This window comes from Denticeps clupeoides, chromosome 14 (assembly GCF_900700375.1).
Source record: "Denticeps clupeoides chromosome 14, fDenClu1.1, whole genome shotgun sequence".
Taxonomy (NCBI): domain Eukaryota; kingdom Metazoa; phylum Chordata; class Actinopteri; order Clupeiformes; family Denticipitidae; genus Denticeps; species Denticeps clupeoides.
The window spans coordinates 19,123,780-19,137,978 of NC_041720.1; the positions used below are offsets into that span (position 1 = coordinate 19,123,780).

At 41.5% G+C, this 14,199-nt stretch overlaps 1 protein-coding gene across 9 annotated transcripts in view; it reads right to left on the reverse strand.

Annotated features, from left to right (window-relative positions):
- The window catches only part of uvssa (UV-stimulated scaffold protein A), a 90,319-nt gene extending 77,589 nt beyond the window's left edge, over nucleotides 1–12,730 (reverse strand). For 7 of the 9 annotated variants that reach the window (XR_003751815.1, XR_003751816.1, XR_003751818.1 and 4 more), the window contains exons 1-6: nucleotides 12,539–12,730; nucleotides 11,256–11,586; nucleotides 10,365–10,494; nucleotides 8,969–9,301; nucleotides 8,778–8,887; nucleotides 8,488–8,613 (exon numbers count right to left, since the gene is read on the reverse strand). Coding sequence is in view for 3 of the 9 variants with exons in the window: in XM_029002040.1 (XP_028857873.1) it covers nucleotides 8,488–8,613; nucleotides 8,778–8,887; nucleotides 8,969–9,301; nucleotides 10,365–10,494; nucleotides 11,256–11,586; nucleotides 12,539–12,648 (1,140 nt within the window). In the remaining 6 variants the exon portion in view is untranslated. The remainder of the gene's footprint in view (nucleotides 1–8,487; nucleotides 8,614–8,777; nucleotides 8,888–8,968; nucleotides 9,302–10,364; nucleotides 10,495–11,255; nucleotides 11,587–12,538) is intronic. The other 2 variants (XM_029002042.1, XM_029002041.1) reach the window with 2 other exon arrangements.
- Nucleotides 12,731–14,199: the final 1,469 nt, after the last annotated feature.

Below are 14,199 nucleotides of genomic sequence, written 5' to 3' on the forward strand. Positions count from 1 at the left end.
ACCCCACTCAATTATATACCACATGTTTAATTATGAATTACAATGAATAATAGTTCATTAGAATTAATCTGTCATTAATTACTTAAAAAGCTGGTTTCTCAACAATGAAGAAACATTATACCAAGTATGGGTATTCATACACACTGAACACTCGCCTCTCTCACAGTACACTTATCATGGGCAGCCATGATGGGACTAAGCGGTTATGGAAAGTGAGTGTGTGAGTGATTGAGCATTTTAAAAAAAAATATAAAAGGAACTGAGGAAATAGATGTTATAAGAATGGTGTTTATTTAAATCCTCATTAAACCATAAATTATTGCGTTCAGTTCACTGATACAAACAAAATCAACTCTGTTTCTGAGACAAAGTGCCCAATCCAGCTTGAACTTTCAGCATTATTCTCTTGCACGGCACTGCAGAAAGCAGCTGAAATTGATTTAAATAAGAACTCTACTAAGAAAATAGCAATGTTATTTTTTGGCTTGATAGATTAAAACAAAGAAGAAAAAGCCCCCCACAAAAAAATAGATTAAGATCAAACTGGAAATTTCTGTGCCAGGAACATTACTTTATTTTTAATTCCCTATAATTCTGAGCCGATAAAATCTAAGCTGCCAGGTGCATGGGGCAAGGCTGTAAGTCTTATGGTGGTGTGTGTGCTCTAACTGCTGACTGTGTGTGTGTTTGCTGACACAGGCCTTGCTAAAATATGGGCTCAAATTGTCCATACCTTCCCTTTTAAACTGGATTTTTGCTTTTTCCCAGTGACTGCTGAATTTAAAAAAATATATTTTTGAACCCTTTAAATCATTTTCTTACACGTATTTCTTTATTTTCACAAATATATTGCAACCATTTAAATGTAAGACTCAAACAATGACATTTAACATAAAATTGAAAAAAATATTGTTGCCAACAAATTACATTTGTCCTTCCAGCTAAATACATGACATACGTGACATTCAGGTTTGTTTTTTTCCCCTAAGCAAGTAATATGAAATTTTCTTAACTGCTGGTCAGATTCTAATGCTGTACAAAAAAAAAAAAAAAGTGGACCTGGCCCGGAGGGATACCGGGATCCCACCCTGGAGCAAGGCATGGGGTTGGGGCCCATGAGCGAGCACCTGGTGCTCTGGAACCCAAGTCCTTGAAAAAGGTTGGACACACTCCTTTGAGTTGCTCCGGGTGAGAGGCGGAAGGCTGGGGTTGGCTTTTTGTTAGCCCCAAGACGCTCTGCCTGTTTGTTGGGGTTTACTCCGGGGGACGAGAGGGTAGCTTCCCTGCGTGATTGGGAGGAACGTCCCATCAGATCTGAACTCTGTTACTGGACTTCTGTGCAAGTCGCAGTTTGGCCATAACGAACACCTTGGTACAATTGGTACCAGGGCAGCCTAGGTCGCAGGTCGATGATTGACTTTGTAGTCATATCTATCCTGCCACCATATGTTTAGGACACTCGGGTGAAGATAGGAGCGGAGCTTTTAACTGATCACCACCTAGTGGGGAATTGGATCAGGTGGCAGGTGAAGATGCCAGGTAGACCTGGCAGACACAAACGTATAGTGAGGGTCTGCTGGGAACGCCTGGCAGAAGAACTTGTCAAGATGGTTTTCAATTCCCAAGTTTAGAGAGCAGTGGGTGACATTGAGTCCGAATGGACCTTGTTCCGCTCTGCAATTATTGAGGCGGCTGTTGCTAGCTGTAGTCGCAAGGTGGCCGGTGCCAGTTGTGGCGGTAACCCCCATACCCACTGGTGGACACCAGAGGGTACGGAAGCAGTCAGGCTGAAGAAGGAGGCCTATAGGCCATGGCTCTAGAAGCAGCAGACAGGTACCGGATGGCCAAGTGGAGTGCAGCAGTGGCAGTCACCGAAGCAAAATCTTGGGCATGGGAGGAGTTCGTGAGGCCATGGAGAAAGACTACCGATCGGCTCCAAAGAGGTTCTGGTAAACCAGAAGAGGAAGGCAGCAACTCGCTCACACTGTTTATAGTGGGGATGGGGAGCTGCTGACGTCGACTGGGGCTATAGTCGGGTGGTAGAAGAAATACTTTGAGGAGCTCCTCAAATCCCACCAATGCGCATTCCAAGGAGGAATCAGAGCTGGGATGCCTGGGTATGGACTGTCCAATCTTAGGGGTAGAAGTTGCTGAGGTAGTCAAACTGCTACACAGCAGCGGAGCACCGGGGGTGGATGAGATCTGTCCTGGGTATCTCATGGTTATGGATGTTGTATGGGCTGTCGTGACACATCTCTGCAACATTGCGTGGAAATTGGGGGCAGTTCCGATGGAGTTGCAGACTGAGGTGGTGGTCCCTGTTTTTAAGAAAGGGGACCAGATGGTGTGTTCCAACTATAGGGGGATTACACTCCTACACTCCCTGGAAAGGTCTACTCCAAGGTACTGGAGAGTAGTCGATAGTTGAATCTCAGATTGAGGAGGAGCAATGTGGATTTTTGTTCAGGCCGTGGAACTGTGGACCAGCTCTTTACTCGTGCTAGGGTGATGGAGGGGGAATGGGAGTTATGGACAGAATTTCTAGGCGCAGCCATAGTGGCAGGAGAATCTTGTCTCTGCTTTTTCCAGATGATGTGGTCCTCCTAGCTTCATCAGGCTCTGACCTTCAGCTATTGCTGGGTAAGTTCACAGCTGTGTGTGAAGTGGGTTGAGGATCAGCACTTCCAAATCTGAGTACATGGTTCTCGACCATAAAAGGGTGGCTTGCCAACTCCGGGTCGGGAGAGAGGTCCTGCTTCAAGTGGAGGAGTTTAAGTATCGGGGTCTTGTTCACGAGTGATGGAAGGGAGCAGGAGATCGACAGGCGGATTGGGGCAGCATCTGCACTCTACAAACCAATGTAAGGGGGATCAAGTCAGATGTACTTGTTGGAGACTCACCCAGGGCCCAGTGTAGTGTACACACACCAGGGGTGTTGAAATCAATCCTATAATTAATGCATCGTGATGCAGAAGTGGACAATTCTGTATCGATGCAGAACATAATCAATTGTATCATAATGAAGTTGCTTGGTGATATTCTTGTGGCGGCATAATAGGTAGTGCCAGAATAACCAATAGAGTCAAAGCAGGCTAGAGTTAAGGGTTTTTTGCATTGAGCCCTGCAGCAAGCATGGCACGCTGAGCAGAAGCCTTCAGTCCGCGCTCACCTGAAGCCACAAATGTCTGAACCAGGCATTTTTCTGTTGGAATCAGGTGAGTGTGGGCTGAACGGCGTCAGTTTTTCTGCTCATTGTAGAAAATCAAACCATCCACAAGAGTGAACGAGACCTTAACTCTTGTACTTGAAAACATCATGTGAAGTAATGTAGAAAATGTATGGGATGAATCAATAATCAAGGCATTGATAATCATAATCAAATCAAATCAGAACCGTGAAGGTTCACAACTCTAGCGCAAACACACACACACCATTTACACCAACAAGCAATTTCAGAATTCCAAATTAACCTAGTGTGCATGCCTTCGTGGAGCATATATCAAAACAAAAAAATGTGTTTTTAATCTTAATATCTCTAAATATCAGTACTGTTTTAATAATTACATTTTCAATTTATGTTTATGTATAATTTTAAACAAGACATCCATTTCAAAGACATCCAGTTCATTTATAAATATTAGTTACAAAACTTAAAAGGTTGACTTAAAAAAAAAAATTCTGGAGCTCACCTAAATTTCTGTAAGCAACTGTATTTGAATATTCATTCAGATGAATTACACCTATACACAATGTAGTAAGATGTGTTAAGATCCTGTTAGTGAAAATGCTCCTCCTGATTTTTACTGTAATGAACACAAGGTTCATTCACTGAGGTTCGTTCACAGTGAATAAAAATCTTCTGATGCTTTTAACATGTGTTACACAAGTGTGTAAGTGCAGCTTGGCAAGGATGAAAGCTGCTTGATCTAACACCAGGCATCTTTATGGAATCCTGACTCTATCTGCTATTCCCTGGAAGAAAAACACTCAGGCACATCAATTACAGCAGCATCCCACACCACCGATAAGATGCCTATCAGCTCTAAAAAATATCCCTGTCTTTGCACAGGTCCGTCTTTACACAGTCCTGTCACCATCTCCCATCTTACACACCCTGTGTCATCCATGACCAGTAAATGAATAGAGGGGCACATGGATACAGACCCTTGAACCCACAGGATCCATGCCTGAGACATGTCAATGAGCTGCAGCACACTGATAACAGTAACATGATTTTTTTTTTTTTTTTGTCTTATTCAGCATATTTAAGATTGTTTCTAAAGAGGTTTTCTAAATGTGCCAATAGAATTTTAAGTAGAATCCAGTACATTTGCTTTAGCCAATATATTATATATGGTGGAAAAAATGAACACGATGTAATTCATTTTCATTTGTATGAACTGGCACAACACTGCTGGTGGGCTGCTGCACTGTGAAAAGTCCATTAATCTTTGAGACCAGGAGAGTATTTAGAACAATGGGAAATTTTGTAATGCATGACTAAAATTTTGATGCTGGGGTGTAATTATGCTGGTAATAAGGTTTTGTAATCTTTCTCTCATCAACAGACAAACTAACATTACAGTCTTCAAGCGCCCAATTTATTACCCTTTACAACTGTATTATTCCTCCACATAAGCCATTCACGGAAGTAAAAGCAAATATTAAAGACTCCCAATGCATTAAGTTCCTAAAGAAAGATTAAGCACAGAAAAAAACTATTTCTGGAATGAAAAAGCAATTTTTCACTTGTCATGGACTCGATAAAAGCAAATCAAGTAATGGAATGCTTTTAAGGGCAAAAAGAAAAAACTAATTATGATGAAGGACTTTGACTCGCTGCTTTATCAATGCATGCTGGCATTTTTTGCATTGAAAATGGCCTGTGACACAGATAAAGTGTTATGTGGCACAGGAAGGCGCTTTGTCAATGTCACTTTGGCTGCAATTTTCTCAATCTTGCTCTGGCAAGCTCCCCTCCTTTGCCCTGTGTTTTTAATGGATTTCAGGTGTCAGTGTAATGTATCTCTCCATTTCCCATCCACTGCTGGTGCAGCTCCACCAGCACACAGCTTCTGATCCTCAGCGGTGTTATGACAAGCCATGACCAGCTATTGTGTCATTAGAGAGCCAATCACTGTCTATATTTAATATTTTAAAAGCTGTGTTTATTTAATGAATTAAACCCTTTTGCCAAAATCATCATTTAACCAAAGACATTTAACCAGTGACTTGTATCTGAAATACCAGCCTGAGTATCTCATGGTAAAACTGCCCTCTCATGTGGCCAAAATTGGCAAAAACAAGCAGATGCATAACCATAAAACACAGCTCTGCAAAACAATCCCACCCACAATTTCACTGCAGAATTACATAAGAGTGCCTGTTAATTATCTCTAATTAATAAAGTAGAACCCAACTAGCCACCTAGCCAATTTGTGAATGATTTTGTTTAAGACAAAAGGTGGAAAAGGGGAATAAACCTGGACAATTTAAACCACCAGTATGTAAGACACCAACTGTAGCATCACAATTCCTCTACTGTGTACTACTACACACTCTGAATACTTCTTGACAACAAACATGAGCTTCACAAAAGACATCATGGGGCCATGGTTAGTGACCACCCTCCCTTAAGACCACGATTCTCTAAGTGTGGGGTGGGGAATAAGAGACGTGACAGGTAGGACACCAGGAACTGAAGGACATTTATCTTTTTCTGCAATCACTGACAAGATCACAGACTCAAAACATCTGAGTGGGGTGGGGCGGGGTGGGGTGAGAGACCCTGTGTGTGTTCTGGGTTATAAACACCTATTTAACATTTATTTAACCCTTTAAAATCAATGGATGCCATTTAAAACACCTACCTTTTACCTTTCCTGTTTGTGTACTGACATACGATGCAAATTTTCAAATAGAAAAATACTGATGTCAAGGCACTCAAGTGTAACCATAAAGTACCTGCATCTGCACCTGGATGGATCTTTCTGTTTGGTGCACAGAGAGGGGAAAATCACAGCTACACAGTACCATGTCACATAGTTAACAGCATTTTTGGAACATCCAGATTCTCTCCCTGACACTCTCTGTCTGCACCTTTTTCTCCACACTAGTTTTAAAGATGGAACATTGCAAGACTTCATTGTGATTATTTATAAATAACTGTGACTAATTAGTTTCACTTTTATCCTAGACTACCTGACCAACCCACCACAGTATGTGAGAACTCAGGGCCGTGTGTCAAACAGGGTGGTCTGCAGTACAGGAGCCCCACAGGAAACGGTTCTTGCACCATTCCTCTTCACCATCTTCATTGCAGACTTCACTCACACCTCCAGCAACCGCTTCCTACAGAAGTTCACTGATGACTCTTCAATAGTCAGCCTCATCAAGAATGGGGATGACAAGGCGTACAGAAAGTTTGTGGAGTACAGGAGTTTGTGGACTGGTGTCAGCAGAACTAGGAGACCAAGGAGCTGGTGGTAGATTTCTGCAGGCACAAACATCCTCCACTGCAACCACTAAACATCCAGGGAATGAACATTGAGGCAGTGAAGAGCTACAGGTACCTTGCAGTCCTTGGTTTTCATGGACTGAAAAACTGAACTGGACTGACATCTCTGATACCATCTAGAGAAAAGGACAGAGTAGGCTGTACCTGCTGCGGAGGCTCAGGTTTTTAGAGTGAAGGGCCCACTCTCAAAGACATTTTATGACTCTGTGGTGGTCTCAGCCATCTTTTATAGTGTGGTCTGCTAGGGAGGTAGCATCTCTGCTGGGTACAGGAAGAGACTGAACAAGCAGATCCGGAGGGCCAGCTCTGTTGTAGGATGCCCTCTGGACCCAGTGGAGGTGGTGAGTGACTGGAGAATGGTGGCTAATGGTGGCAACATCTCCCACCCTTTTCAGGAGACCCTGACTGCAATGAGCAGCTGCTTCAGTGGTGGGCTGCAGCACCCACGATGTGGGATGGAGAGAATCAGAAGGTCTTTTCTGTCAACTGCTGTCAGACCCTACAACAGCTGGCCACATATAAATATAAAGACTAACAAGCACACGCATCCAATACACCATTTCAGTTTTTCTTATGTGCATATCTTTCCACTCTGTACATATGTACACTTACTTATATTCAATTGTACATTCACAAATATATTTTATGTACAGTATTGTTCAAAATAATAGCAGTGCGATGTGACTAACCAGAGTAATCAAGGTTTTTAGTATTTTTTATTGCTACATGGCAAACAAGTTACCAATAGGTGCAGTAGACTCTCAGACAACAAACAAGACCCAGCATTCATAATATGCACACTCTTAAGGCTGTGCAATTGGACAATTATTTGAAAGGGGTATGTTTAAAAAATAGCAGTGCGGCATTCAATCAGTGAGGTCATCAATTTTGTGAAAAAACAGGTGTGAATCAGGTGACCCCTATTTAAGGATGAAGCCAGCACTTGTTGAACATGCATTTGAAAGCCTGACGAAAATATGTCGTTCAAGACATTGTTCTGAAGAACGGCGTACTTTGATTAAAAAGTTGATTGGAGAGGGGAAAACCTATAAAGAGGTGTAAAAAATGATAGGTTGTTCAGCTAAAATGACCAGAATGGCAAAGGCTAAGCCACTGATCAGCTCCAGGATCAAAGACAGTCTGGAGTTACCTGTAAGTACTGTGACCATTAGACATCTATGTGAAGCAAATCTATTTTCAAGAATCCCCCGCAAAGTCCCTCTGTTAAAAAAAGGCATGTGCAGAAGAAGTTATAATTAGCCAAAGAACACAAGTGGCCTAAAGAGAAATGGAGGAACATTTTGTGGACTGATGAAAGTAAAATTGTTCTTTTTGAGTCCAAGGGCCACAGACAATTTGTGAGATGACCCCCAAACTCTGAATTCAAGCCACAGTACACAGTGAAGCATAGTGGTGCAAGATATCATGATATGGGAATGTTTCTCCTACTATGGCCTATTTATCGCATACCAGGGATCATGGATCAGTTTGCATATGTCAAAATAATTGAAGAGATCATGCTGCCTTAAAACCTGGATTAGTCACATTGCAATGCTATTATTTTGAATACAATACTGTATATACTGATATTTTTAATACTGTTCCCCCAGACTATTTATTTGTATATTGAACTTTTTATATTGCATGTACAAAATGTACATTTCCCACTTGTGGGACTAATAAAGGATCATCTTATCTTATCTGACCAAAACCATTTTTATCCGAATTACATCTTAAATTGAATAAAAATGTGATGTAGGTTTTGTTTTGGAAAATAAATGTCCAGTTCACCATTTAAAAACCAGCTGTTGGAGCTTTTTCACCTACTCTTGTATACTGATTTGAAGAAGCTAAATGTAATGTAAATGGTGATTTATCCAGCAAATTAAAATTTGATACGCATCTGACTTGTGGTGGATTTGTTTGATCCTGAGTGTGCCCACCAGATGAGTGAAGCTTTGAAAACTCACCACTCTGCGTTGGCGACTCCTGTAGCAGATGTGCAGGCCCTCATGCCTTTTCAGTGCAGTGTCGACCGAGCTCTTATAGTCCAGAGCTCGCCTCAGCAGATGCTCATCTCCAACCTTAGTAAAGACCTGGAGAGGTTGTGACCCACAGTTATGACAGAAAAGAAAACAGCAAATTCTTCTGTTCTGATTGACTTCTGGAGCTAAGAAAATGCCCCACCACGAACAAATTGCATTAGACAGGATTTAGACAAAAATGGGTCCCTCCAGAGCCAATGGCACCGCTTCAGTACCTGGATCCAGGACTGCACTGCAGGCCGGTGTTTGGTGGTGAGGAGTCTGTGTAGATCTCTCATGGTGTTAATCACAGCCTCGTTATCATCCGTCTCCTGTAGCTTCATTTCTGAGCAGCAAACACAGACATTACTGAGCACAGGTAAACACACATAGACACATACATACATCTACACCAGTGAACCCTCACCTGTGGGCACATTCAACTCCAGGCTGTATTTGTGTGACAACAAACCAGCACTGCGCAGCGCAACATTTTCATCAGGGACCTCTTCCTCCCAATCACTTCTCCCTTCCTCCTCATCTTCCTCCAGTTTCATATCCTTGTAACCAATCTCTTTCCTATCAGCATTCAGCTCATGGCCGCTAACACTACTGCTTCTAATCTTAATGTCATCTACTGGGTGGGCAGAATTTGGCAAAGGTTCAAGGTCACAGAGGTGGAAGTTGCTAAGGGTGGGCATCAGCAGGTCCATGCAGCTGTTGAGCTCAGTCAAATTCTTCTCAATCTCAGAACAGGTCTCTATGACACAGACAGAGACAGACCTCATGAGAGACTTATGCCAAGTAATGTGAAGAAATCTAAGATGTGAATGATCCAAGATATTTCTACATACCTTCATACTAGGGATGCACCGATACTACTTTTTTGGAAAACGAGTACGAGTACTTGCATTTCAGTATCGATACCGATACAGAGTACTTAATAAAAACATGATTTAAATTTACAAACACATGCGCTATAGCCTGGCTGGTGTGACAGCCGCGGAAATTTTTCGCATGTAATATGGCTCGTTGCGGCGTGAAACTCTCGTCTATCCACTGGGAGGTTAGGCTAATTAGCGACACGGGGCTAACACTGCTTGTCCAAATTTCCGTGGTGAAACTAAACGCAGAGGAGGCTTGCAGTAGGCTGTGGATATGTTTTTTCACGGAGTCATGTAGTTTAGGCAGCTCCGTGTCAGTCATGTAGTGGCGGCTTGGGACATCATATCTGGGCTCCAGAACATGGAGGAGACACAGGAATCCCACATTTTCTACCTCCGCGAGTGGCTGGTCACTCAATGCAATGTATTCGACAATTGCCTGCGTTATTTTCACAGCACGTGGATTGTCTCTGGACATTTTCTCTCGTCTTGCAAGAGTTTGCTGCAGCGTGGGTTGTGTTGGTTTAGAAGCGTGGGTAAACTCTTTGTACTCGTTGTAGTGTTGGGATTTTAGGTGCTTGATTAAATTACTTGTGTTAAATGTGCTACCTTTTGAGCCTCCTCTGGACAATTTCGCTGAGCACAATTTGCAGCTCTGTTTTGTCGTCTTCATTCACTTTGAAATAGTTCCACACGGCTGACATGTCTCGCCTCGCCTTCTCCCCGCTCTGAGCTGGGGCCTGTGATTAACCCCTTACACGCCGCTCAAACATAGACATTTCTCAGACCATGGTATTGCTCCCTGGTATTGGGGGACATTTAACGAGTACAAGTACTTTAGAAAATGTGGTATCGAGGCCGATACCAGATACCGGTATCGGTACATCCCTACTTCATACTACAACAACTACATCAATGCAGCACTATATAAACACATGCCTTGGATACCTTCCATCTCTTGCTTTGCCTTGTCCATCTTCTCTATATAGATCCTTCTTAGTCGCTCCTGTTTCTCCTCCTGGCGTCTTCTTTCTGCCAACGTTCGAGCATCAACGTCTTCAAAATCAACCTGAAAGGGAATCAAGAGTTTTGTGTGGAAAAGTAAAAAGTCAGGTCCCACAAAGCATCTGACATACAGCATCTGCTACCTAAAAGACAAGATGCTAGTAAAGCTTAGTCATACACTGCTCAAAAAAATAAAGTTAACACTTCTGTGACATCAAACTGTCTCTAAATCAAGACCTCAATGGGTTGATACATTTAATTTCCATCAATAACTTTTACTGTCAGCACATTCAACAACGTAAAGAATTTAATATGAATTTCATACATTCAGATCTTGAATGTCTTGTTTTTATGTTCCTTTTTTTGTTCTATAAGCAGTAAGTGTATTAGCAGTTAGAGTATTTTGACCGCTGTAAGTCATAGTTCTTGTAGCAGATCTCTAGATAGAGTTACTGTTGGAAAGAAAAAAACTAAATTAATTTCACTACTGCCAAAAAAAACTTTTCCATGGTACTGTATATTAAATGATAATTTAGAAGTTGGTTGATTATTATACTCAATGCATTTAGAGTATAAAAGGCCATCAAAAAAATCATGTAGAAAAAAAAAAAAAAAAAGATCTTCATGTATGTCACATAATGCACAAACTGAGTGGGGCAGAAATATCATATTGTTTTAATGTTCAAAGCAAATGTAATTGCTACCCTTTTCAAGTAAAATAAATGTTCAAATGTATGCTCTAAATGCACTAATGTTCACTAATAAACTGTAAAATGATTGCAAAAAAGGAGAATATGTAACTGTAATACAATCTAGAAAGCAGACCTTTTTCACTTTCTTGAGGAAGTGGTAGCCTACCACCAGCTTCTTGTATGCATCTCCATAGGTGCCCTGCCAGCTCTGCAGTGTTTGGACAGCCAGTCTGCGCAGTTTCCGTGCAATCTCTTTGGGTGGGGGCAGTGGTTGCTCAGTGTCTGTCTCCATGGTGAGCTCCAGGAAGTGCTGCAGATCGGCCACCAGCAGGAGGCGGAAGTGATGCGAACGGCTAAAGATTTCAGACGCCATCTGGAAAGCTGACAGACGGATCTGACAATGATCTTGTGAGAGCTGTGACATGATCAAGTGGTAGAAGTGATCGATGTACACATTGGACAGTCTGTGGATAAAATAAGTGATCAGTCCGTTTACAAACCAGCAAGAGACAACAGGATCAGTGATATTACAAGGACTAGACATTCATTCTTTTCTTCTTGTACAGTCTATAATCTTGGTTACAGACTATATGTACAACAATTAGCAACAACACAATGACCACTTGTCTAATACTGAGTCTGACCCCCTGACTGCTAATACAGGTTTGGCCTCCACTAGAACCTTGAAGGTATGGTATCTGGCAGAGTCAGTAGCAGATGCAATAAATTGCAGCTTCAACAGATTATACTTGTTTTTATAGAATCCAAGTCAACATCTCTGAAAGCAGGCATTGGAATCAGAGGATAGTTACTCTTGTAGGCACTTTTATCAGTGGAGAGGAGTCAGCATGGTCTACTTAACCGGTCTGAAGCTTTGCAGTCCCATATGCAACAAACGGTGATCTGACACCTTCCAAGTAAATCCAGCATAAATGGCTTTGGAAATCTGAGAAATCAGAATTTCTTCTACTGTGCTGTGTATCTTCTACAGTGTGCTGTGTATCACATGTGACAATCACTTCACTTTACTGGAAATCCATCTTTGAGAAAACTCAAAGGTTTTCTGTCTTTAGACCACTTTTGGTAGGTCCAGTTTATTGCAGAAAAGAAATATCAGTAGTAAGTAGGAAGAGGACATTAAATGTAATCAGAGATTGCATTCAGTTTTGGATACCAGCAAAAACTGTCTAAGCATCACAACTATGTCCATGTAAAATTTTCTCAAGACGCTCGTCTATTTTCTGCCTCCTGCACATCAACTTCAAGTGTCCAACTTCAATATGTTCACTTGCTGCCTAAAGGATATTCCACCCACTTCCAGGTGATCAACGTTATTCATATCATCTGCCACTGGTCGTTACAGAACAGATCACTTCCTGGACATGTTTTAGAAAGATTAAGACTAGTGTTTCCTACTTGCAGATCTTCTTGACAGCTTTCATTTTTGAAGGGTTGAGATCAGCGTTTCCTGACGTGGTCAGCTCTTCCACCAGATTGGACAGTTCATCTCTCTTCGCACCGTCCATGTTTCACACACACATCGCGCACAAAAAAATCGCTGTTGCAGGCCGCGGTGTTGTTAAAGACGACCGGAAGTGACGTCTGATGAGCGCTGTACGCATGTTCCGAGTGAAAGAAGGGATCGTCGGTATGAGTGCGCTTCAACGTTTTACGACACTATATGGTGAGCCTGTAAATGTTCTACATTGACGTACACAAACATTCTGCTCATCAGCCGAACAAAGTTCTTTGCCTCAAAATAGAACTAAAAAATCTAAAAAAGTACTTTAATAAATATATCATAATACACACAAACAAGTCATCATGCATACATAACATTTGGCAATATGAATGGAGTTTTTCTTACAACCTCCTTTTCTGGTAATGGCCAGTGCCCCTGGGATTGCTGGTATGACTCTTCTAAAATTTACATCATGGTTGTCAGAGTAGCAGATTCCCCACACCTGTGTCGGAAAGACTAATTGCTCCATAATCTGAGCATGGAAGTATGATGACTCCATTGTACAATTGGCTGAACATTTCACAGCTCCACAGGAAGTTAAGATCAGACAAAGGCCCTGTGCTAGAAGGGTCAGCTACTTGGAGCTTGATTCAAACAAAATTACAGCTATGAGGGGCAACTGAAAGAAAAATGTGAGCTGAAAACTATTCTTGACATGGTAAATTGTCAAATTTGTCATGGGGTTGCAAGTACTCCTGCACAGGCCACATGCTGATAAAATCCAGGGAATTTATCCAGTTTTAACAGGGTGGCCTAGTGGGTAAAGAAGCAGACTTCAAATGTCCAAATTCCAAGGTACTGTCCCCCCACACTGCTCCCCAAGTGATGGGTTAAATGCAGAGGACACATTGAGTCGTGTCACCATTCACTGTGATTTGTATCACAATTACAAAAAAGGTAGCTATGCTCACTAACTGTACATCAAAATCACTATCTGACAGCATAGTCAATTATGCACAGATAGAGAAATAACTCTATTCCATTTTCTCAGATGCAATCGCTTCAACCATATACAGCCATCTACAGTACAAAGTGACCAAAAACCATTGGAGTCTATTATTACAAAACTGCTGGTAGGGGTGTTTCTAAGGTTGCAAAGGATGTTTCTTCAGAAAATCTACTCTCTCTAGAAAGTCACTGTTTCATACAATATTCAGTTGCTTATCTATTAGAAGTTCAAAGTTGGAAAATACTGAAAAAGACTTACAGCTCATGCTGCAAATGGAAACTATACAGGACAGAAGGCACAAAAACAGAAGACACTGAATCTTGCCCACACGAATGACATACAATCATGTCAATCATATGTACAATTAAACAGAGATAGAAGTATGACATTTAATTTCAAATAGATTCTTACAATGATGCAACAAAAGAAAAAAAAAAGCATTTATTGCAGTCAGCTGAAAGAGCAGTAACATTTGTTATAGCAGTGCATGTGATAACACAGCAAATCCAGCAAATTGGATTAGTTTTGAAAAAATATTTGAGTAATCTGATTATTTGACAACTGCTTCTTTGATTAGATTATTATGAGTATTCCAATTGGGACGTG